The sequence below is a fragment of the Purpureocillium lilacinum genome (genome assembly GCF_023168085.1).
Source record: "Purpureocillium lilacinum CBS 284.36 DNA, scaffold_5, whole genome shotgun sequence".
Lineage (NCBI taxonomy): Eukaryota > Fungi > Ascomycota > Sordariomycetes > Hypocreales > Ophiocordycipitaceae > Purpureocillium > Purpureocillium lilacinum.
This window is the reverse complement of record NW_027072115.1, coordinates 522815-545702: the sequence shown is the minus strand read 5'-3', so window position 1 is coordinate 545702 and position 22888 is coordinate 522815. Positions and strand designations below refer to the sequence as shown.

The 22888-nt window shown below is 55.7% G+C and overlaps 7 protein-coding genes across 7 annotated transcripts; 3 read left to right on the top strand and 4 right to left on the bottom strand.

Annotated features, from left to right (window-relative positions):
- Positions 1–143: 143 nt before the first annotated feature.
- On the bottom strand, positions 144–1583 carry PLICBS_006764 (putative PKS/NRPS-like protein biosynthetic cluster; the record flags this gene model as incomplete). Its single annotated transcript, XM_065601042.1, has 2 exons — positions 144–1288; positions 1349–1583. The coding sequence occupies 2 exons, from the start codon at positions 1581–1583 to the stop codon at positions 144–146; spliced, it is 1380 nt and encodes a 459-aa protein (XP_065457114.1).
- An 846-nt stretch (positions 1584–2429) lies between these two features.
- PLICBS_006763 (Laccase 1) lies at positions 2430–4454 on the bottom strand (the record flags this gene model as incomplete). The annotated part of the gene is made up of 6 exons (XM_065601041.1): positions 2430–3570; positions 3634–3750; positions 3824–3994; positions 4054–4224; positions 4283–4338; positions 4389–4454. 6 exons carry the CDS (start codon positions 4452–4454, stop codon positions 2430–2432), a joined length of 1722 nt encoding a protein of 573 aa, XP_065457113.1.
- Positions 4455–6114: 1660 nt separating this feature from the next.
- PLICBS_006762 (uncharacterized protein) lies at positions 6115–7833 on the top strand (the record flags this gene model as incomplete). The annotated part of the gene is made up of 2 exons (XM_065601040.1): positions 6115–6312; positions 6367–7833. 2 exons carry the CDS (start codon positions 6115–6117, stop codon positions 7831–7833), a joined length of 1665 nt encoding a protein of 554 aa, XP_065457112.1.
- Positions 7834–8109: 276 nt separating this feature from the next.
- PLICBS_006761 (uncharacterized protein) lies at positions 8110–8658 on the bottom strand (the record flags this gene model as incomplete). The annotated part of the gene is made up of 2 exons (XM_018328228.2): positions 8110–8376; positions 8506–8658. 2 exons carry the CDS (start codon positions 8656–8658, stop codon positions 8110–8112), a joined length of 420 nt encoding a protein of 139 aa, XP_018173257.2.
- Positions 8659–11218: 2560 nt separating this feature from the next.
- Positions 11219–17144, top strand: PLICBS_006760 (type I Iterative Polyketide synthase (PKS); the record flags this gene model as incomplete). The annotated part of the gene is made up of 2 exons (XM_018328227.2): positions 11219–16244; positions 16303–17144. 2 exons carry the CDS (start codon positions 11219–11221, stop codon positions 17142–17144), a joined length of 5868 nt encoding a protein of 1955 aa, XP_018173256.2.
- Positions 17145–18244: 1100 nt separating this feature from the next.
- Positions 18245–20117, top strand: PLICBS_006759 (uncharacterized protein; the record flags this gene model as incomplete). Its single annotated transcript, XM_018328226.2, has 9 exons — positions 18245–18430; positions 18517–18595; positions 18667–18853; positions 18918–18969; positions 19042–19145; positions 19202–19311; positions 19381–19549; positions 19620–19752; positions 19845–20117. The coding sequence occupies 9 exons, from the start codon at positions 18245–18247 to the stop codon at positions 20115–20117; spliced, it is 1293 nt and encodes a 430-aa protein (XP_018173255.1).
- A 477-nt stretch (positions 20118–20594) lies between these two features.
- On the bottom strand, positions 20595–22314 carry PLICBS_006758 (uncharacterized protein; the record flags this gene model as incomplete). Its single annotated transcript, XM_018328225.2, has 2 exons — positions 20595–21217; positions 21282–22314. The coding sequence occupies 2 exons, from the start codon at positions 22312–22314 to the stop codon at positions 20595–20597; spliced, it is 1656 nt and encodes a 551-aa protein (XP_018173254.2).
- Between the last annotated feature and the right edge of the window lie 574 nt (positions 22315–22888).

Sequence of the window (22888 nt, the reverse complement as noted above, 5' to 3'; positions counted from 1 at the left end):
AAAGACCTTTCCCTACCGCGGTGGTGACTCTAGTCTGGAATGCGCCAAGACATCCGCGTTACGTCGGAGGGCTTTCAGCAGCACTGACAACAAGGCTTGACTTGTGCCGCCCTGTGAACGTGTGACCAGTCGGAACCTCTGAATTACACAGTCGTAGCAACGATGACCTGGGGGTTGGGTCGTTTTCCATCCACCAAAGTTTTCGTCCAAATCACATCACTGAAGCCTGCGGCCTGCATGCTCTTCATCCAAAACGCTTCTTCTGCAATGCAATGACTTCGCCCATCGTCGAACAGCCACCAGCCATCCAGCAAGCCAAACACCAAGTCAAGCCAGTACAGCCGCGTAGAGAACTCAACCACTGAGAAAAACCCCCCCGGCCGAAGCAGTTGGCGGGCATTCGTGCACGATAACTGCAGATTTTTTGTCGCATGTATGCAGTTGGTGGACAGAACAGCGTGGAATCGACCACGGAACTTGTCCGGGATTGGCTTCTCAACATCCAGTACTTCGTACTCGATGATGCTGCCGCCCAAGTTCAGCTGGGCATATCGCTTCTTGGCCGTCTTGAAGAATGAAGACGAGATATCGGTGAAGGTGTATTTGAAGCGAATTCCCGACCTAATGAGCATGTCGAGCACGAACTTGGTCGTTCCACCGAAGCCGGCGCCAATCTCTAGGATCTCAATGGGTTCTCGGCTGCTGATGAACACACGTTCGAACACATCCGAGAGCTGCTTCGAGGCTGCTATTGACATTGGAGCGTTGGTGTAAAACTCGAACAGCATATCACGGCCCAGGCTTGAGCCAAACAGAAGTTTGATTGGGTCCATGGAGCCAGTAAGGCATCCCGCCAGCTTCGAGCCCGTGATATTGAGCAATCGATGAGTGTCAGAGTGCTGGGGAAAGTCGTGAAGTATCTTCTGGTATAGCGCCGAGGATGAGGTCAAGTCTATGGCAGCTGATGTGCGAAGAAGCTTTGTGCCAATTCGCTCGACAAGGCCCCCGTCGACGAGTATGTCGAGAAGCGTTTGCATCAGCTTCGCATGTCTAGTCAGAACGTGGCCGGGAATGGGAAATGAAGTGCCAGGGATCATCTGGCCAAGAGGTTGAGCCAGCCGGCTGAATGCTTCGAAGACGTATGCCAGGACTAGCCGCCTCTGTGACGGGTACACATTGGTCCAGAAGTCTGCCACTCCAGCTTCTTTCGCGTATCTTCCTGCCAGAGCAGTGGTACATGAATACGCCGCATGAACTGGGGATGACCTCGGCGCTGGCATAGAATTTGCTAAAGAACGGCCTGTCAATAGATAGCGGCAGGAATCAGCGGGGGCAGATCAGGGCTTACTGATGATTCCATTACTTGCAGTCCTTTTCCCAATGTCCGATAAGCACCGGCAGTCTCTGAACAGGGATGCCGGAAACTCGATTCCGGTTCTGTCGTTCACGATCTCTAGCACTTCCATAGCTGCCATCGGATCGAGACCGAGATCCTCAAACGTCACATCGGACGAGATGGCACCCGGCTCGAGGCCCAGCTCAGTCGCTATGGCAGACCTGAAGTCTTCCACGGGGGCAGACATTGTGCTCGGAATTGGTTGTCAAGTTCATGCAGGAGACTGGTGATGGCAACTTCGATCTGCCACACCAGAGCATTCATATATATAGCACGCTTCATGCAGCCCTTCGTTGGTTCACCAGTGCGGTACACAATGAATTTTGCCTGGAGCCAATTGTGTTGGAACAACGCATGTCGACGGAATCAACCCATGTGTGCCTGCTCGTGTTCACACAAGATGCCGTTCTGGGCCCGGGGGGGCTGGCTTGCTTTCAAGGCCTGAACACACCAAATGCCCGGTTTTGAGAACCATTATCGCCACAGCTTGACCTTAGACCCTGTTTGAAGCTATACTGTGGCTTACTTTGCCCTGCTGGCAACTTGACAATCACACCCCACCATCCATGATTGCGGCCCCGGCTGGCGGCTGGTTGTTGTCTGAGCGGGTAGCACAGCAGGCGAGCTCTATATCGGTATTAGCAGGGCGAGGCAACATTGAACTCAGCTCCGGCTACCCTGTGCGATACAGGGGCGCATTGACATGTTTCGGGATCAATATTATGCACATCTATGCTCTAGCAGAGATAACTGAGGCTGTACAGGCAATACCGCTCGGATATACGGCAAAACAGAGATTTCCCTGGGAGAAACAGGGCTGTACCCCCAAGCGACACTGAGCAGAGCTCCAATGCAAGTGCTTCCCAGAACTATCGGAGACACCGCTGGGTCAAGTGCATGTGATGGCCAGGGGTCAATCACACGCGATGGCAAAGGCACAGATGGCGCACGATAAGCTCTATTCTGCACTATAATTGTACTGGCTCAGTAACTATGATGGAACCCGGCGTATCTTGCGGGATACCAGCCTAGTTCACCTCTTACAGCCCCCGCCGCCGATTTGGTAGCTGTACTCCGGCGGCACGTCCGGCCAGACATCGACACCATCTAGAATTGCAACAGACATGCCGCCCATGAGATGCAGCTCAATGTGGCAGTGAAACATCCACGGGCCAGGATTGTCCGACAGATAGCGGAACACACTCCAATATCCGCCTTCGGGGACAGGAGAGAACTGGGTCAGCCAACTGTCTCTGTAGCCCGGGTTGTCGAAGTTAAAGTCCTCGGGCCGTTTTGCCACGGCTTCCGCAACGCTGCTGTAGTTCCAAATGCCGTGGCCAAAGCCCACACGCCACGTCTTGCTTCCGTGTTTATGCATGAAGTGCTCAAACGCGGCAAGATCACCTGGAAGAGTGGATACTTGCAAGATCAGGTCGACCCAGGAGCCATTCTTTGTGCGAATGACGAGGTTTTCGTCGGGCGTACCTATGGTGGCATTTGGGTAGAAAAGAAGTGGGCGGTCTGCCTGGAAGTTGATAGGGTACATGTAGGTCGCATTCATTGTGTAGCTTGTCGAATTATAGAGGCGTCCCATGATGAGAAGATATTCCTCGTCTGCGGGGCCGGGTCGCGGGTGTATGCTCGGGGGCCACGGAGCCATATGATCGCCCTCGAACTCGTAGGGCGTGAAGCTGTTGTTCTTGATCTCAAGAGATGGGAACAAGCCACCATATGTCACGTATTGCGTCGCCTCCGTCCTCTGTTTGTGCTCCGCACCCTTGTATACAAGGTCGGCAAACGCGGAGATGACCTGCGTGGCTCCGGAATCTGGCACGCGCATCTTGTACACGCCGGGAGGCTTGTCCAGACGCATCATGACCGAGTACGTCTCGCCTGCCGACATGGTCGCGGTGACGAACTTGCGCGGGGTGACAAAATTGCCGTCCACTTCGTATATCCAGAAGTCATGACCATCGACCGCGAAAACAAACTGCGCGACGGTTGCGGCCGAGATCAGGTTCAGGCTCACCCAGCGCTTGGCCGGGTCGACCACAAATGTAGCATTTCGCCCAGTAGACGGAACGCAGCCATCAACCATGTGAGGAGGAATGAGATCGGGTCGTGCCGTGTAGTTCCAGGGTCCGCCTTGGATCGGTGTTCGGAAAGGGAAGCATCTGAAGCGTTCATGGTCTGTTAGCTATCATGCGCGTTTGTCGGGACACTCCAACGTTGCTCACCCTTTATCGGAGACGTGTGTATCGGGAAATGCGATTCTTGCAATGTCAGGCTGCGTCTGATTGATGAGCAGCTCTATCGGCGGACAGTAAAGTTCGCCGAAGCCATTGATCAGAATGCTGTCTAGGCAGCTTTGTGGGAGTTAATTGCCAAAATGTAGTAATTTGCAGCCCCTCCGGCAGAATGACTTACAAGATCTGCAGCCCCGATTCTTCATTAGCTTTCCAATACTCCTCGGACGTGTATCTGGACCAATCCGAGACGACGATCAGCTCCGGGTTAGCTGCAGCTTTGGCCATGGCCTTGATGTCTTTCGGATCATCGCTGATCTGAGCCCAGAGCCCGGTCGGATCTTTCTTTGGCCTGGCCGCCAGGTCAGCAGACAGAGCTTCTTGCGCCATTCGTGACTGGGTTTGACAGACTTTATCCATATGGCGCCGTACAATCCATCGGTGAGGGACATGCGCTCATGCGAATGGTACCAATGCGTTCCCACAGGTGTCGCCTTGAAGCGATACACGAACACTTCGCCTGGCAGTATCGGCTTTTGCGACAGTCCTGGCACTCCGTCGGACCAGGGAGTGCCAGGTTGGCTGCAAAGGCACAAATGTCAGTTTTAACTGCACCATCACAGCAAGCGCCAGTCCTTACGCTAGTCCGTGCCAATGGATCGTGACATTGCGTGGCATGTCATTGACGACAGTTATCTGGTGTGCAGGTTAGCGCATTCCATGACGCGCTATGCGATTGAACTGACTTCTGCATAGTCATCCTCAGTGAGTATCAGCGGAGGCGCAGGGAATTGGCCATTGGTGAAGATCATCTTCCTGGATTGGCCGTTCGGTGCGCCATCTTCCCACGAGAGTCGCAAGGTCTCTCGAACTGTCGCTGCCCAGACCGAGGCAACGAGTGCCAGTAAGACAAAGCTGAGGCGCATCCTGAACGCTTGACTGCTGTGAAGAGAAACTACAGGCTGCGCATTGGAGATGCCCGTGCTTCAGCGGTAGTAATCGTTTTGATATATCGACTCTATCATCTTCAACTGTAATTTCTCGAAAGCTTGTCTCAGTCCGCACCGGCCCTTAGCAGCACCGATGCCGGCAGCAGGCCGCAGCCGCCAGCGCCTTGGGCCTCAAGCCACCTTTGAGGAACGCGTCTGGCATTGGCCAGTATCCAACGGCTGAAGATCTTTGTGTCGCTCGCGTGAACCGGATATTGATGCTGGCGGGCCGCACGTTGCCTGCCACGCCCACGCACGCCGACTGTATCCCTGGTATAGCTCCACACGAGCATCGCATTCGATGCTTGCATCCATGGCCATAGGTGCCTCACAGACGTCGGGCTCTTGGGCCGCACGGGGTTGACTGCGTCAAAAGTCGCAGATATTGATGCTGACAGAGACTCCAATGGCATCCTGTGATGCCAAGACCGGACACCTATCGGTCGGACCGCTTCGTCGTTACATTCGCCTGACTTGTGCAACGATGTTGTTTGCCTCAGCTCTCAAGCTGGCCGCCTCCGCCACCTCGTGGGCCAACTTCTAGACTGTCGATGAAATGATGAGAGTTGACAGACAAGGCTGATAGACAGGGTTGGCGGCTGCCGGCACCAAAGATTCGGGCATGGGACCGTTCGGGTGCGTTGCATTGTGACCAGGGACGGGAAAGGCAGCGCTAGCTCCCGTCCGTCCGAATGTCCCGACTCGGTATCAGCCCGATTGGGCGCTTTGTTGGTCGGGATGGCTCGTGCCCGAGGAGAGCAGCTTCGGGCCCGAACGCCCTCGACGTGGTAACACAGGGCAAGCCGCCATTCGACCCGGTCGCGTCTCGATGGTCTGATCTCGTCAACCGGCAGCGAAATCATTCAAGTGGCGCTTTGCGCCGAATTTGAGGAGAAAAGTGGCATCATGCGTTGGGGCGAGGCTACAGTACGCAAGAAGGGGGCCGAAGAGACGAGACTTACATGTAGCCGGAATAGGCAATAGCTTCTTGGAAGTTTCGGCACGTTTCCCCCTAGTCGTTTCACGTGTTAAGCGTACATACTACGGAAATAGTGACTCGTTCTATTCTGGAGATGGTGAGCGACAGGATAGTCGGGTGGAAGATCCCGTGGTTGTTCGGTAGATGGCATGGACTGAGACCCAACAGATGGGCTCGTGCTTAGCAACTGTTGTGCATACTCGCACGGAATGGCGGGGCATCACAGTGCCTGTGTTGGCCACCGGTTTTTTTGGTGTCGATGACATTAAGGACCAGGTGATCGGGCTGAAGCCCGGTCTGTAGGGGACCTTTGGTATAAGATCAAACCAACAGGTCGGTGCGACAGTGCTTCTGCAGGCCAGCCCCGAGCCTTCAGCATCGTTGAACATCTTCATTGTTTTCCCCGCAAGCTTGGCTTCGAACCTTGATACTCTCACCCTAGCCTCGCAAGCGCAGACTTTCGCTGAAACCTAGGACCGGGGTTGTCAACACGTATCCGCAGAGATGGTCCAGACGGACACCAAGCTGGAGGAGACCCATAGCCCGTCCAGCCACGACGGCGAAGCGGGCATTGAGAAGAGCGGCGATATCAGCAAGGAGAAGGCGAGCCCGCCCGCCGAGGATGAGACCCAGTATCCCGGTGTGCTTGCTGCCAACCTGTTGATGGTGGCCATTTGCGTTGCCATCTTCCTGGTCTCTCTCGTAAGTCGACCCCTTCGCGGCTGAACAAACGTGCATACTGACCCTCCACTCCAGGACCGAACCGTGGTCGCGACAGCCGTCCCGCGCATCACCGACGAGTTCCACTCCTTCGGCGACATAGGCTGGTATGCCGGTGCTTACGCCCTCTCCGGCTGCGCCATGCAGCTGCCAATCGGCCGATTCTACAGCTTCTATTCGCCCAAGATGGTCTACTCGGTCCTTCTGTTCATCTTCATTATTGGGTCCGCCATCGGAGCCGGGGCCCCAAACTCGGCCGCCATCATTGTCGGGCGCGCGATCCAGGGCGTCGGCTGTGCCGGCGTCTTCTCCGGCTCCATCATCCTGCTCATGGGCAGTCTCCCGCTCCAAAAACGCCCGATGTATGTGGGGGCCGCCATGGCAACCATGAGCATTTCGTCCATCATTGGTCCCTTGATCGGCGGTGCGTTGACGGACGGCCCCGGATGGCGCTGGTGCTTCATCATCAATATACCCCTGGGAATGGCAACCATCGCTGTCGTGTACCTGACAGTCAAGCACATCCCAGGCAAGGAGGAGACATCAAAAACAAGCGTGGAGAAGCTGAAGCACCTTGACCCTCTCGGCGCTGCCGTGCTCATCCCCAGCGTCATCTGCCTTGTCCTGGCGCTGCAGTGGGGAGGCGCAGAGTATGCCTGGAACAGCTGGCGCATCATTCTCCTGCTTGTCTTTGCATGCGTCCTGGGTGCTGCCTTTGTCATTGTGCAAGCCAAGATGCCCGAAACGGCAACGGTCGCCCCCAAGGTCATCCGTCAGCGCTCGGTCCTGTCGTGCCTCCTGTACTCGACGTGCAGCGGCGGCGCCATGATGGTTGTGGTGTACTGGATCCCCATCTGGTTTCAGGCCATCAAAGGTGCCACACCTGTCAAGTCGGGGGAGATGACCATTCCGCTGCTGCTTTCCCAATCCCTGTCCTCCATCATGGCTGGCTTCCTGGTATCTAAGGTGGTTGGATATGCGCCCCCATTCATGATCGCCGCGTCGGTCATCATGTCCGTGGGCACCGGTCTTCTCACAACCCTGAAGATTACCTCGGGTCATCCGGAGTGGATCGGATTCCAGGTACTTTTTGGTTTCGGCCTGGGCTTCGGTATGCAGCAGTCGTCCAACGCAGTGCAGGCGATCCTCAGCAAGGAGGACTTCAACTCAGCAATCTCTCTGTTCTTTTTTGGCATGCAGCTCGGCGGCTCCGTCTGTGTCTGTATCGGACAGAATGTGCTGAACCAGAGGCTGATAGGCTCCCTCAAGGACGCGGCCATAGAAGGACTGGACCCGTACTCCGTACTTCATACAGGAGCCACTCAGCTTGGAAAACTCGTGCATAACGAAGCAGACCTTGAGAAGCTACAGTTTGCTTACAACAAGTCGCTCACGTCGGTGTTTTATGTCGCTGTCGGGGTAGCGGTGTTGTCCATTTTCGGAGGCTTATTCGTGGAGTGGAAAAGCATCAAGGGTTCGGACCACAAGCCATTTGAAGACTGACGGGACGCGATTATACAGAGTAGATCTTTGGGGAAAAGTAGGCTCAACGATTGTGGTGGCTTTGGAGGGTAGGAAAACTCCGAGGGTGGCTTTTGATGGTTCGCTTATCCAGTCAGCCCATCTCTGCTCGTTACGATATACATGTGTAATAGATCATGGCCCATTTAGCCCAGTAGTCAGAGTATGTGGACGGTGTCTTATTTTGGTTCCTATACAATGTACCTCACTTTCACCGTCATCGTCCCGTCTAGGATGTACATGTGGTAGCAAGATTCTTTAGGCGACTGGTGGCTGCACAACCACCTCTCCGTCCTTGATCAGAGGCGTGTGCCAACCAAGAAGCATCTGAGATCGCCGCGTATCTGCAAATTTGTCATGATCCGGCTCAATATCCCCTTGAAAGAATGGATCGGTCTTGAATCGCAGAAAGGCGTCGATGTCAGGCATGACGATGGTGACGCATACATCGAATGGCGCGAAGTTGCTGAAAAGTCCATCACGAATGTTATCGAACATGTCCGGAGATTTCTCATCCGCATGCGTCTGTTGTAGGTCAGCATGGATCATCGAATGCAAAGATGACCCGGTATGCACTCCGACTTGTTGTGCAAGACGTTGTGATCTGCAGGGAAGTGTCTCCTGCCGGCACTGTAACTGACAGGATGAACTGACCATTGTCCAGTCCACGATGCCGTACTTGACCAGGAGGTCGCGGACCAATGGCGCATGAACGTTGACCATGTAGTCACGATAGTCTGCGAACGAGACGCCCGACTTCTTGAAGCCGAGAATGTGGAGACAAAGATACTTCTTGCCAGCGTCCATGTTGATTTGATGCAACTGACGACAATATTTCCAAGATTGATGATGGGTGGTAGGACTGGAACTTGCTCGAGTGAGAGTGAATAGAGGCGACGATGAGCGGGCAATCGGCAAAGGCTGAGCATCAGCTCGATGTTGTACTTGCATCAGGGGGATATATCCGCATCCTGGGGGGCATACTGGACTGACCGCCGGCCCATTGGCGGTTAGAGGAGAAGCCTTGTCCACGATTGCATGCATTCGCCTCGACACGTGTTCAAATATTCACCATTTTCTTTCCACTTCCGTTATAAGCTGCATCACAGTGCCCTTGGAGAACTGCAAGAAACGCCCTTTTGGCGTGGCTCTTGCATGTTCATCTCGTGTGTCCATGTCAAGGCAGGCCTACACAGATGAAGCTAGTGCAATGTGTACTGCAAGCCACTCGAGATCTCTACCTTGCCTCTCTCAAAATCACGCAGTTGGCAGCGGCACATTCCCATGCCGAGCCCTAAGTTAATTCTTCATCCAATGGCCCCCCTGCCTCCCAGGTGAGTCAACGTTTGGTCGTGACCTGTGCCGCCCATCGGCCATTGGGGCCACACCTCATGTCCACATACAACAATGGTGCCAGCTGGATCCCTTCAAAGGTCCGTTCACGGTGTGCCCTGGCTCAGGATATGCAAGTCTCATGCCGTGTAAGCCGGACGGTGCCTACTGTGTCGACATGGGTACTACCAGTTCAAGCATGAATCAGATCATCACAAGGCAGCTCTGCCATATCAGGGGCTGGCTGATATGCGATGCCCTGGACCAGGACAGCCCGTTGTACAAGCTGTATCATCAGGCCGCAGCACGGAATGGGCAGCTTCAGATGACGTCCTGCAAGGGTTGCATCCACTGCTTCTACTCCTCCATGGTATGTGCCGTGTTTGCGAAAATTTTCAGTTGGTGTCGTCCCATTGCTCAGGACCCTGATTTCTTAGTGCTCAGAGCTTGGACACAGGTGGCGTTGGATCTCAAGGAACGAGTTTACGGCAGGCTTCAGGCTCGGTACTCCGTGAGATGTGACAAGGGGAGTCCGATACGGCAATCACATATCTTGCCCAATGCCATGCTCGTCGGAACGCTGCGAGCGCTTCCATGTGGACGCCTCGGTTACACAGGTCCAGCCTTCAGCCTCAAAGTCAAGAAACACCCCGAGACACGGGCATTTCAAGTTGAGCAAGCTGTGACAAGGGGCGTATCCGACAGATCTCCGTATGCTTAATTAGATAGTCAGTCCGCATGCTGCAACTAGCAGGGATGATTGTCTCAGCTGTCACGGACTGGGCGTTGTGGCGCAAAGGGGAAGTCTTCCGGCTTTGACAAGCCTGCAGCGTGAAGCTGTGGTGCCGTGTGGTCAGCTTCCGCACCCTGTCGATGCATGTCGGATACATCAGGGCCGCAAATATGACTTCGGCCACAGTCTGACTAGTACCGACAGTTTGAGAAGTCTCAGTGGGTGCTGTTTCACCGCAGCTTGGATGGGGGGCTTATCTGTGGCTGACAAGCTGTGCCGTCCCAGGAGCCGGCACGATTCATGGGTCCTGTGCTTGGTCGGGCGAACGTCCACGAACAGCTCAGCAGGAACTTAGGTTCAACGCTGAAATGCCTCGATACTGGCTGAAGGTGGATACTCCAAGCTGGCACCTTTGACTCCATCATCATGCCGGCTGCGCCGCTGGTCGCGTACCATAGGTCCAATATGATCCCGGCCAGTTGCGGCGTCCGGCACTGACTACACCGGGAAGCCGTCCGAGGCTTCGAGGCACTGTATGGCCTCGGCGTGAGCGAGAGTGAAGGCTGATCGAGCAAGGAGCGGCCGACGATGCTACAGGTGGCTTCAGATTTCTGGTGGATTGCTCAATCATGGAGTGATACGAAGTACGAGGTACTGTGTACATGGAACTCAGACAGCAGCCAAAGGAGAACATGTGCCCGGAAGCTTTGAAACTAGATCCTTGGTGGGTGAAAATATATATAATCGAAGGCTCTGGGCGCTTCAGGAACGTATTGGAGCAGCTCGAGGTCACCATTCATGTGATCGTATCACTACTAAGACAGAAGCCGGAGTTGTGTTCTATCGCTACATTCTCTGACAATAGGGGACGATCACTCACTCTGTCATCATCTCTGGCATCTTCCCCCTCGGAACCGTAAGCAAGACGTTCGAAATATCATTTGACTTGAATGGGAGCTAACATTCGGCTGTGTTTATTATGGTCAGAATCACCATGGACGAGAATCAACGGTTTCGGTTCATAGTCTTCGGGGACCAAGCAGCCCCTTTCCATTCCGAACTCGGGTCCCTCATATCGCGCAAAGACAATCATGTTCTTGCCGCGTTCCTTGCCGAATCGTACCGTCTTCTGAGAGGGGAGATTGGGCAACTCCCCTTGAGTACACAAACTCAGTTTCCCGCTCCGTCGACTTTGGCAGAGTTACTGTCTGCTCATCGTGCCTCATCCTCTCCCCATTGTGCCCTGGACAGTGCCTTGGCTTGCTTGCATCAGATCGCAGCCTTCCTGGTGTGAGTATCATGATGGCTCAAGTACTAGCATCTCTGCTAACTCTCATTAGCCATGCTACAGAGAAGCTTGCCGAGTATCCCCGGCCAGAGTCTACCTGCGTCGTGGGAAGCTGTATCGGACTTCTTGCCGCGGCCGCCGTGAGCTGTTCGAGGAACATTGTCGAGCTTCTCACAATTGGTCCCGAGATTGTGCGATTGGCTTTCAATATCGGACTGTTGGTCGAGACAAGGACATTGTCCTTGATCCCAGCTCCCCCTGGTCGATCAACGTCCTACTCCACAGTACTAGGTGGCGTCGACAAGGAGACAGCATCTACACTTGTCAGCACGTACTGCGAGAAGCATCACTTGTCAAACCTGACAAGCATCTATGTCAGTGCAGTCGGCCACGATAGTGTCACACTTTCTGGGCCCGAAGAGCAACTGCAGCGCTTCTGCTCCGAGCACTCGACCTTCCGGTCCGTGAAGGTACCCGTCCGTGGCCTGTTCCACTCTTCACTCTTGTACGCGGTTTCGGAAACAGACGCAGAGGTTGGACGGCTAGCCGGCCACGTCCTGACCAGAGTTCCGCGCCACATGGTGCTATCCAACTCGAACGGCCAGCCACTTACAAGCACATCATGCGAGAGCCTCCTCAAGGCTGCCGTGTGGGAAATCGTCTCCAAGCAGTTACGGTGGGATCTTGTCACGGAGGGTGCCGCCTCCGTTCTGTCGAAGTCTGATGCGTCGGAAGCTTCTGTGCTGCCGTTCGCCTCGGGCAGTGTTGGCAGCCTTGTGGCAGCCCTGAGCCGCGCCGGGGACAAAGCGGTGCAACTTGTCAACACCGCAGCGGCGGGCGTGCCAGAGTCCAAGAGGTCAAAAATAGCCATCATAGGCTTTTCTGGTCGTTACCCGGAATCCGACAACAACGACGAATTTTGGGATCTCTTGTTCGCTGGCCTCGACGTCGTCAGGGAGATCCCCAAAACCCGCTTTGACCCATGGCTTTACTACGATCCCACCGGCAAGAAGAAGAATACGAGCGGAGTCACAAAGGGATGCTTTGTAAAAGCTCCGTGGCTGTTTGACGCGCGCTTCTTTGGCCTCTCGCCCCGAGAAGCAGAGCAAGCTGACCCCGCGCAACGTCTCGCCATGATGACGGCGTATGAGGCCATGGAGATGGCTGGCTTCGTCCCAGATGCCACGCCGTCGTCTCGACGGGACCGTGTCGGTGTCTTCTATGGCACCGCCAGTGACGACTACCGCGAGTGCAACAGCGGACAGGACGTCGACACATACTTCGTTCCAGGAGGAAGTCGCGCCTTCCTCCCCGCTCGCATCAACTATCAGTGGCGCTTCAGCGGACCAAGTTTCGATGTAGATACAGCCTGCTCGTCGAGTCTTGCCGCCATTCATTTGGCCTGCACGAGCCTTTGGCAGCGCGACTGCGACACGGCCATCGCCGGCGGTACAAATATCCTGACCAACCCGGACAACTGGGCTGGACTGGACAGAGCGCACTTCCTGTCGCGCACAGGCAACTGCAATACTTTCGACGACGGGGCCGATGGATACTGCCGCTCAGAAGCCGTGGCCACCATCATCATGAAGCGCCTCGAAGACGCCGAGTTAGACGGCGACCCAATCTTTGGCACCATCCTTGGCGCGTACACGAATCACTCTGCCGAGGCTGTGTCCATGACGAGACCGCATTCGGGAGCTCAGCGAGCCATATTCAGCAGGATCATGACCGGCGCCGGCGTTGACAGCAATGACGTGAGCTACGTCGAGATGCATGGCACAGGAACCCAGCACGGCGACGCCTGCGAGATGGACTCCGTGCTAAGCGTGTTCAACCCGGAGCCGGGCGTGCGACGGCCACAGTCTCTGCACCTGGGCAGCACGAAGGCAAATATCGGCCACGCCGAATCAGCGTCGGGAGTTTCGTCGTTGATAAAGGTCTTGATGATGATGCAGAAGAATGCCATTCCTCCGCACGTGGGCATCAAGACGCGCATCAACCGAAATTTCCCGACGGACCTGACGCAGCGGAACGTTCACATTGCTCTGAAGCCGACACCCTGGCCCAGACCAGCGGACAAGACTTACGGCAGAAGGGCGTTTGTTAACAATTTTGGTGCTGCCGGTGGCAATTCGTCGGTGCTAATCGAGGATGCTCCGTTGAAGGGCGCCTTGGTGGGCGATCTGCGACCACTGCACATGGTTGCGGTGTCAGCCAAGACACAGACAGCTTTGAAGAGCAACATCCGCGCCCTGCGTGAGTATCTGCATGCTCACCATGAGACAAGCCTGCCGTCGCTCTCTTACACTACCACCGCGAGACGCATGCAGTATGGGTTCAGAGCCATGGTTTCCGGAACGAGCATCGATGAGATCCGCCGGGCCCTCGAAACCGCGGAGACAAAGGAAGGCTATCTCTCCACCGCTGCGGCGAGCCCAACGGCTGCGTTCTGCTTCACTGGGCAAGGTTCGCAGTACTTGGGTATGGGCCGCCAGTTGTTCGACATCCCACAATTCCGGTCAATCATTACGGGGCTGGACGACATTCTCCGCCTCCAGGGCTTTCAGTCTATCATCCCGATCTTGAACAGGACATGCGATACTCCAATGGAGGACCTTCCACCGGCCGTGCTTCAGCTGTCGATAACATGCCTCCAGATGGCGCTCGGCAAATTTTGGAAGCTGCTGGGTATTGTTCCTGTGGCCGTCGTTGGCCACAGCCTCGGCGAGTATGCCGCATTGAACACTGCCGGCGTTCTCTCCGACGCGGACACAATACACATCGTCGGCACTCGGGCAGTCTTGCTTGAGAAAAAATGCGCAATGGGAACGCACGCCATGCTCGCCATCAAAGCACCTCTTGCGCAAGTGGGTTCCCTCATCGAGTCGAGTCCCGGCTTGGAAGTCGCATGTATCAACGGGCCGTCTGAAACCGTTGTCGCAGGGACCACTGGTGACATCAGCTCTCTCTCCGATACTTTGTCGAAGCTTGGTGTCAAGGGGACACTCCTGAAAGTGCAGTTTGCCTTCCACTCAGCCCAGGTGGACGAGATGCTCGACTCGTATCGCCAGGCATGCCGATCCGTCACTTTCAAGGACCCAGCCATCCCCATCCTTTCATCGTCAAAGGGCAAGGTCTTGACGAAGTCGTCAGACTTTGGGTCTCCGGCAGAGTACTTGGCGAGCCACTGCAGACAGCCTGTCAAGTTTTCCGAGGCGATCCTGGAAGGCAGTCAGGAAGGCATAGTGTCTGAGAAGACCATCTGGATTGAAGTCGGTCCCCATCCAATCTGCTCCAACATGGTCAAGAATATACTTGGCCCGAAGGTTCGAGCCTTGCCGAGCTTGAGGCGCGGCGAGGATGACTGGAAGGTGCTTGTCGCGACGCTCACGTCGCTGTATGAGTGCGGTCTGTCGATCAACTGGAGCGAATACCACAGCGGGTTCAAGAACTCAGTCTCCGTCATTGGTCTTCCGGCATATCAATGGGAGCTGAAGGAATTCTGGATTCAGTACAGGCATGATTGGTGCCTAACCAAGGGAGATCCTCCGAGCGCGTCGCTTGCCCTGCCGCCGGCAATTGAGGAACCTGAGAAGATCTTTACAGCATCGGTTCATCACATCATCGAGGAAAAGAGCTCTCCCAGTGCGTCGTCCATAACGGCTCGTTCAAACGTCAAATACCCAGATCTATTGGCGATACTCAATGGACACAGAGTCAATGGCCGCCCAATGTGCCCGTCGTCAGCATACGCCGACATGGCGCTGACGCTCTTCTCCCGCCTGCTCGACAGCTCCAGTCTCTCTGACAAGGGCGACCTTTGCGTGAGCGTGTGCAACATGGCTGCTGACAAGACTTTGCTTTTGACCAACGACCCTATTCAACTCATCGAGTTGAAGGCCACCGCAGACTGGCCGAGCAAGACGGCCACTTTCACGCTGTGCAGCATCACAGCTGAGGGCAAAGTCACAGCCACCAACGTCAGGTGCACTGGTACTTTCACTAGCAGGGCCAAGGGAATCACGGAACTAAAGCGACGTGACTTCCTCGTCAAGTCGAGAATTGAGCATTTGCAGCAGGCAGTCCACGGGGACGACGACTCGGTTCACCTTCTCAAGCCCGGGCTCTTTTACAAGCTCTTTACCTCCATTGTTGAGTACGACAGTCCGTTCAAGGGCATTCGCGAGGTCATTATGAACTCTTCTGGCCTCGAATGCACCGCTAGAGTCAAGTTCAACACGGCGCCCGGGGAGGGCGACAAGTGGACGTGCCCGCCCTACTGGATCGAGAGCTTGGGGCAGATTACTGGCTTCTCGCTGAACGGGAACGACGCGCTCGACTGTCAGAACAATGTCTACATCAACCATGGCTGGAGCAGTGTCAAATTCTTGAAGGAGTTGTCGCCGAACGAGACGTACAGGACATACGTCAAGATGGAGACCGACGACGGTGTCTCGTACTCCGGAGACTTGTACTTTTTCGACTCGCACATGGAGATTGCCGGCATCTACGAGGGCGTCGTGTTCAACTGTGTCAGTCGTAAGATTTTTGAGAAATTCGTTCCGCGCCCCGGTGCAGTGACCGGTTCAAAGGTGGACGAGAAGGTTGCGCGAGACGCTCCACGCGCAGTCGAGAAGGCAGCGCCCGTGGAACGTGAAGCCGCTCAATCGCCCGGTGCAGCAGATGCCAAAGCCCCGATGACAGACGACGTCCCCGCCAAAATCAGGGCTTTGCTTGCTGACGAGGTCGGGGTGCCCCTCAATGAGCTCAAGGATGACGATGATCTCGTCGCACTCGGTGTCGACTCGCTGTTGGCGCTGACGATATCGGATCGCATCCGCGAAGAATTTGATGCCACGATTGACTCTACCGCCTTCCTTGAGAGCATCACCGTGCAAGAGGTGATTGAGCGCATCACAGGAACTTCGGCGCCCTCCGTTGACGAGTCTTCGGCGCCAACAACTCCACCGTCGAGCAGTGGCACGTTGGACGGGCCTGATGATGCAGACGCTTCACCAGTGTCAAGCGCTGGCGAGAGTAAGTCTTCAAACGCCCCTTGTGACTCGCATGTGTATCATCCGCTAAGGCAAAATAGGCGACATTGTCAAAGTCGTGCATGAGAAGCCCTCTGGCCCTGCGATCAGGGCGACCTCCGTTCTGCTCCAAGGCTATCCAACCACAGCCGTGAAGAATCTCTGGCTCGTCGCTGACGGCTCTGGGCTTGCGACATCGTACCTTGCCCTCCCCGACGTCGACACTCGCAACGTTGCCGTTTACGGCCTCAGCAGCCCATTTGTCAAGCGCACAGATGGCATGTCCCAGTACTCCTTCGCTGACCTGGTCGACTCTTACATCGTCGAGATGCGTCGTCGACAGCCTCACGGGCCGTATTACCTTGGCGGGTGGTCTGCCGGAGGCACCTGCGCCTTTCTCGCCGCGCAGCGCCTGGTTGACGAGGGAGAGACTGTCGAGAGACTGATCCTCATTGACAGCCCGAATCCCATTGGACTAGAGAAGCTGCCTTTCAGGCTCTTTGACGACTTCAACAGGCTGGGTGTGTTTGGTACAGCTGGCCGAAGCCCGCCTGAGTGGCTGCGGCACCACTTCGAGGGCTTCAACAACATGCTGCACGCCTACGAGCCGCTGCCTTTCCAGACCAGCGGCGCTGGCCAAAGTCAGCTGAAGACCTGGGTGGTTTGGGCCACTGACGGAGTAGCAGCAGACGGGTCGATCGAGATCTTTCCCAGCGACCCGCCAAATGTGCCGTGGCTGCTGAGGAGCAGGTCGGACTCGGTGCTCGGGCCGAATGGCTGGGATCAGCTTGTCGGTCACGAGAACATGACCATTGAGAGGCTTCACGGGGCTCATCACTTTAATATGTTGAACGAGCCGTCCGCCAAGGGTGTCAGTGAATTTCTTGCGAGGGCGATGGCTTGAGGGTGAAGGTGCATCCGGCGAAAAGTGCTTTGAGTGTAGGGCATTTGGAGAGACCACGGATTATAGAATGCTGTTTCATTGCCGTCGAGGCTAACGGTGCACAACGTGATTGATGCTCGACGCAAAAGTGTAGCGTGCCGCGATAGACGGCGATCCAAAGGTCCGCATTTAGTCAAGCAAAGCACGGGGCAGACCGCTCCTGCATCTATTGCGGACACATAGCAGAACCATCATGTGAAGCCTGAGACAGAGCAGGTTGTGGCCAGATTTGGCAATGCGACAGGGTGCTACGCGTCGCCACGTGCACCAGGTCGCATCAGGCGTGGCACGATTGGGCAGTTTGGGCTCGGGGAGAAGACGACTTTGCGGTCTATCAGGGTCCAGCTCAGGAATTGAAGGCAGTCAAATGAGGCACTTAAGACGCTTGGCTCGGGAACATCCGCGGTCAAGTTTAGTTTCAACGGTCTTCGGGCACTATTGAGCAGCGATTCGGTCTAGTTTTCTTCGACGTCCGCATCGACGATTTCCCATGCGCCCAAGTTGAAGCAGACCGTCGGCTATCTGGTACCTGAAATTGAACCCATTTGGTCAAGTCCGTGGCAGTGCTCGCATTCTTATCCACTAATTGAGCCTTTGCGCGCACCTTGAGGGCCAAGCATCGCCGGATTTGAGTTGCCGCCACCACTCCCTCGGGCGGGTACCGCGCTGTGCTATGGCATGACTTTGGCCACGTCCGACGTGCAAAACTCCTTTACTTTGACTTCGGGTCCACCGCGGCGCGTTATCAGATGCTGCCAAACGGTTGACTGGCTTACAACTTGCTCGTGACGGCAAAGACGGCAACGAATGGTCCTCAAGGTGCAGCATGGAGACCTCAACTCCGATCGTACGGATGCCCGTTATAACACTCGGCAAGCCGCGAGAGCGACGAGCGACTCATCAGGCGCAAGAAGCGGTGTCTCTGAAGTTGTGCTGCATCACATCGTGTCAATTGACGTTCAGCATTCGGTGAGCGATAAATCGGCATTTATACTTTCGGAAGGATGGTGCTGTCACCGCCGGAGAATTCGCCTCCCAGCACGCCGTCCCAGGACAGCAACATGGCCTCCGCGGCGAAGACGATTGTCGCGCAAACAGACCGGCCGCTACCAAAGTCGCCGTGCTGCGGTCCGAAGCGCCGCCCTCCCGCCAGGCGATGGTTCCACTGGCACGAGCCGGGCACTACCAAAGAAGAGAAATGGCTTCTTTTCAAGCTCGACTTTTTCATCCTCACGTACACTTGCCTGGTTAGTGACAAGGAGTCTCGCCGTTCGGCTGCGCCTTGGCCTGGGGCGCAACGCGCGGACATGTGCTGACCAGAAATGACAAACAGACCTTTTTCGTCAAGTACTTGGACCAGACAAACATCACAAATGCTTACATTTCGGGAATGAAGGAGGACCTCAACCTAAGTACGTATAACTTGCGCCTGGCAATGAGATGTAAATGTCCGACGGTCCATATGTACTGACCGCGACCGCAGGGCAAAATGAGCTCAATTGGCTGTCCACCTTCTTCAACATCGGCATCATCATCGGAAGCCCGTTTACGACCACTGCACTCACAGTGATCCAACCTCGATATTGGCTCCCAGCGTGCACCGTGGTCTGGTCAGTGTTCGTCCTCTGCATGTACAAGGCGGCGGACGTGAAAACGCTATACATCCTACGGTGAGACGGCAGAACAAGCGACGACTTTTGCATTGGAGGGAGACCTAATGCTTATTATTGCCAGCTTCTTTTGCGGTCTGGCTGAGTCGGGAGTCTTGCCTGGAGCATGGTACATTGTGAGCTCTGCGACTTCCCGTCATCGCGAGTCTGTGATGCGTCTGGGCACGAGGGGCTAACGAGCGAGTCAGATTGGGAGCTGGTATCGCAAATCAGAGATCGCGCGCCGGACGGCTCTCTTTTACTTTTCCGCTATTGGCGGCCTGATGCTTTCTGGGTATATTCAGGCCGGGCTGTGAGTTTCATCTGTCCCTTCTCTTCAGCGACTGGCTCTGACCAGTGCCATCCCAGGTACCATAACATGAACAACCGACTTGGACTCGCGGCGTGGCGCTGGCTGTTTATTTTCGACTTCATCATCAGCATACCCATCGCAGTTCTTGGCTTCTTCGTTTGCCCAGGTAAGTCTCATCATAGCCTGGGCGCTGGTGCTGCTCCAAACATTTGAACACTAACACGACTGTGTCAAGATGAGCCGAAGGCTAAGCGCATGTGGTGGATGACGGAGAGTGAGAGGCAGCGATGCATCCAACGACTAGCAGAAGAAGACCGCGACTCACAGCCGGTTCGCTGGAGCTGGAGGACATTTGCCCAGCTGTTCAAGTGCTGGCAGCCGTACGGCTTTTGCATTGCCTGGGGGTGCGTCCCATCTCTTGTTCCCTGCGGCGGTGTTGCCCGCTGTAAGACGGTGTTCAGCTAACACTATCAGGACACTTGAACTGACCTGCGCCGTCAACTTGCAACGCTGGATGGCACTCTGGCTCAAAACATTGAAAGAGAATGGGCATCCCAAATACAGCGTCGAGCAGATCAATGCCTTGCCCACGGTCATTGGTTGCTTGGTAGGTTACCTCCCGATCCCCCATTCCCTGGAATGGCATCAGTCTCCAGTCAACAATCGGGACATACACTAACACAGCCTTACGTGGCACAGCAACTCATTTGGATGATACTCAGCTCTTTCACGGCAGACTACCTACAAGACACCTCCGTCGTCATTGCCGCCCTAGCCGTAGTGCAGTTGATCGGCTACATCATATTCTGCGTCTGGCCTGCCAGCGAAAGCACCATCATGGCCGCATTCTACGTCAGCAGTGCCTATGGCGCCATTGGGCCTCTGATGGGCTCGTGGCTCAATTCGTGCTCGGGCGGCGACAAGGTCCTGAGAGCGCTTTCCTCGGCGCTCATGTCTTCGATCGGATTGTGAGTACATATCCGTTTCTCTCCCACTTCGTGTTGGTCGCTTGGTCGCATTCGGTCCAATTCTAACACGAGTCGACCAGCACGTTCGGTACCATCGCCCAACAGACCATGTTTCCGGTGTCGCAGGCGCCGCAGTTCAAGCAAACGCATGGCTTCTTATTCGGCACGGGATGGGTTGTTTTTACGATTATATGGTGCGGCGCTGTGCTGCCATTGATGGAGCGGTTGTGTTCCTGTCGCCAACCAAGCAGTCAGGACTGCTGCGGCGAAAGGCAGGAGTCCGATCCCGTGAGAACCGTGGCAAACGCTGCATAGATGTCTATTATATGCACAGATGAAAATGGAAAGCACACGTCTGGGCGCGGTAATTACGATCTGCATGATCTGCTATATTGTAAACGTGTAGCTGCATCTAAAACAACGTTCTGTTTCCTTTTTTATGTCCGTATGCGCCGTTACATCTTTCTCCAATGCGCGCCATCTAGGTGGCATGCTTCTTCTTCATAACAACACCGTCGCGGACGACAAACTTGTCAAACTTTCGCGGCGGAACCTTCTCTTGAAACAGCATGTCAATGTCGTGGTACGTGCGGTTCTTCGTCTCCGGCTGGAAGAAGAACAGGCCCGTGAGGATGACGACCTCGCACGCCACGAACAGAAACATGACTTTGCCACCCCAGTTGAGCTGGTCAGGGTTGATGAAGTAGGGGAAGACGGACGACAGCAGCAGCGCGGTGAGCTGCTGGCACACGAGGCAGAAGGCAATGGTCTTGGGTCTCGTGGCCTGCGCGGCCGTTTCTTGTGCGACAGCCCAGCCGAAGCAGCCCACGGTGGCGGTGTAGAGCATGGACCAGGTGAGCATGAAGACGAGCAGGGCCGTGTTGGCGGCGTGATTTTGCGTGCCGGCCATGGAGGTGCCCGCAATGATGATGGACCAGCCACAAAGGAGAGTGCCGCCACCAATGAGGGAGCGTCGTCGGGGGAGGACGTCTGAAAGACAGACGGCGAAGAGGTTGGAGCAGAATTGGAGTGTCGAGGAAATGGCGGTCAGTCCGAAGGAGTTGGTCTGGCCGATGAGCTGGAAGTAGTATGTCTGGTATGTGTCTGTGTGCTTGTCAGCATACATGTAGGAGAAAAGGGAATGCAACAAGCTGCAGGTCTAACATACTTGCAAAGTATCCGCCAGAAAAGTTCTGCGACTGCAGACCAAGGACGGCAACGAGAGTTCGAGCGCGGTGCTCCTTGGAGAAGATGGCCTTCCACGTCGTCTGCTTGGCCATAGCCTCGGCGCCAGCCTCGGCCTCAAGCTCGGATCGAATAAAGGCGAGTCTCTCCTCCATGTCCACGTTCTTTCCATAGAGCTTGTATATCGCCTTGCGGGCATCTTCTTCCCTTCCGCGCTTGACGTACCACACCGGCGACTCGGGCAGGAAGGGCAGGCCAAAAGCGAACAGGGTTGGGACGAGGAACGTCATGGTAAAGGCGAGCTTGTAGCTCCACGCGCCGTTGATGTGGGAGGAGCCGAAGCCCGTCAGCGACGAGAGGAAGAAGCCCAGCACGATGATGACGTTGGTCAGCGAGCTGAGGGTGCTGCGCAGCGCGGCGGGCGCGTTCTCGGTGACGTAGAGGGGCGGTGTGACGGTCGAGATGCCGACGGAGAAGCCGAGCAGCAGCTTCGAGACAAAGAGGACGGGCAGGTTCGGCGCAAAGACCAGGGCAAACGAGGAAGCCCAGGACAGTAGAATGGCGGAGCAGAACATGAACCTGCGGCCGGTGTAGTCGGCCAACTGGCCGGTGAGGAAGGCTCCAAAGACCTGGCCGATGGTGCTGGCAGCGTTCCAGAGCGACTGCCACATGGCGGGGATGACATATTGGTCGCCGTTAGAGTAGTAGTTGCCGTAGTCCTCACGGAACTGGGGAAAGGCGATGGCGGCTCCCGAGAGACCGGCATCATATCCCCAGCCGAAGACGAGAGACATGACAAACAGTGACCAGTAGACATAGTGCCGGTCCTTTTTCAGGTTGGCCCACAGCTTCTGGTACTGCTCCCGGGGCGTCAGGTCGGCTTCGTCGCTCACGACCTTCTTGAGGTCCTCTTGCGCCTCGATGCCGGTCACATCTTCGGCGTGTTCCGTCTGCTTTGCCTTGGGTGGTGATGTGATGTCTGGCTGTGATACAGCCGTGGAGCTATCCTTCTCCATTGGTGTTGTGTGTGCAAGACACGAGGAAGGGGAAGAAGAATAGGGTAAAGTTGAGTTGATAGGGAAGAAACGATGTTGTGATGGATGGAACTCTTGGCCTGAATCCTTCTCGGGCAGGGCGAAGGCGATGTTTTTAACGTAGACCGAAGGCGTTGAGCCGAGATCGCGCGCTCACGCTTCCGGGCTTTGCCAACCGCCGCCCGCAAACCCGTTGCCCGATGTAAGCCAGAGAGTGCAGCCACCGCCGTCCAGCCGAGCAGCGCCTTCTCTCGGGTCCAGGGCTTTCACCCCACGCGACTATTGTCTGGGGTGCAGGCCTAGCTGTTCAACCGGGCTTTGTCAGGAGACAAATCTGGTGACTGGGACACGGGCTGCTGCTCCCCATGGGGAGATGCATGACCTTTGATTTTTCTGCGGATCGAGGGGCGAGCGAGCGACCGAAACGATCAAATGGAGAGAAATGGAGAGAGCGAAAAAGGGCGATTCCAGTCTCGGCAGGCCGTAACGCGGGCACCGAGCCAGTAGGGTGAATTTCTCACGCTGCGTTTTGTGGGCTTTTCGGCAGCCCATTCCA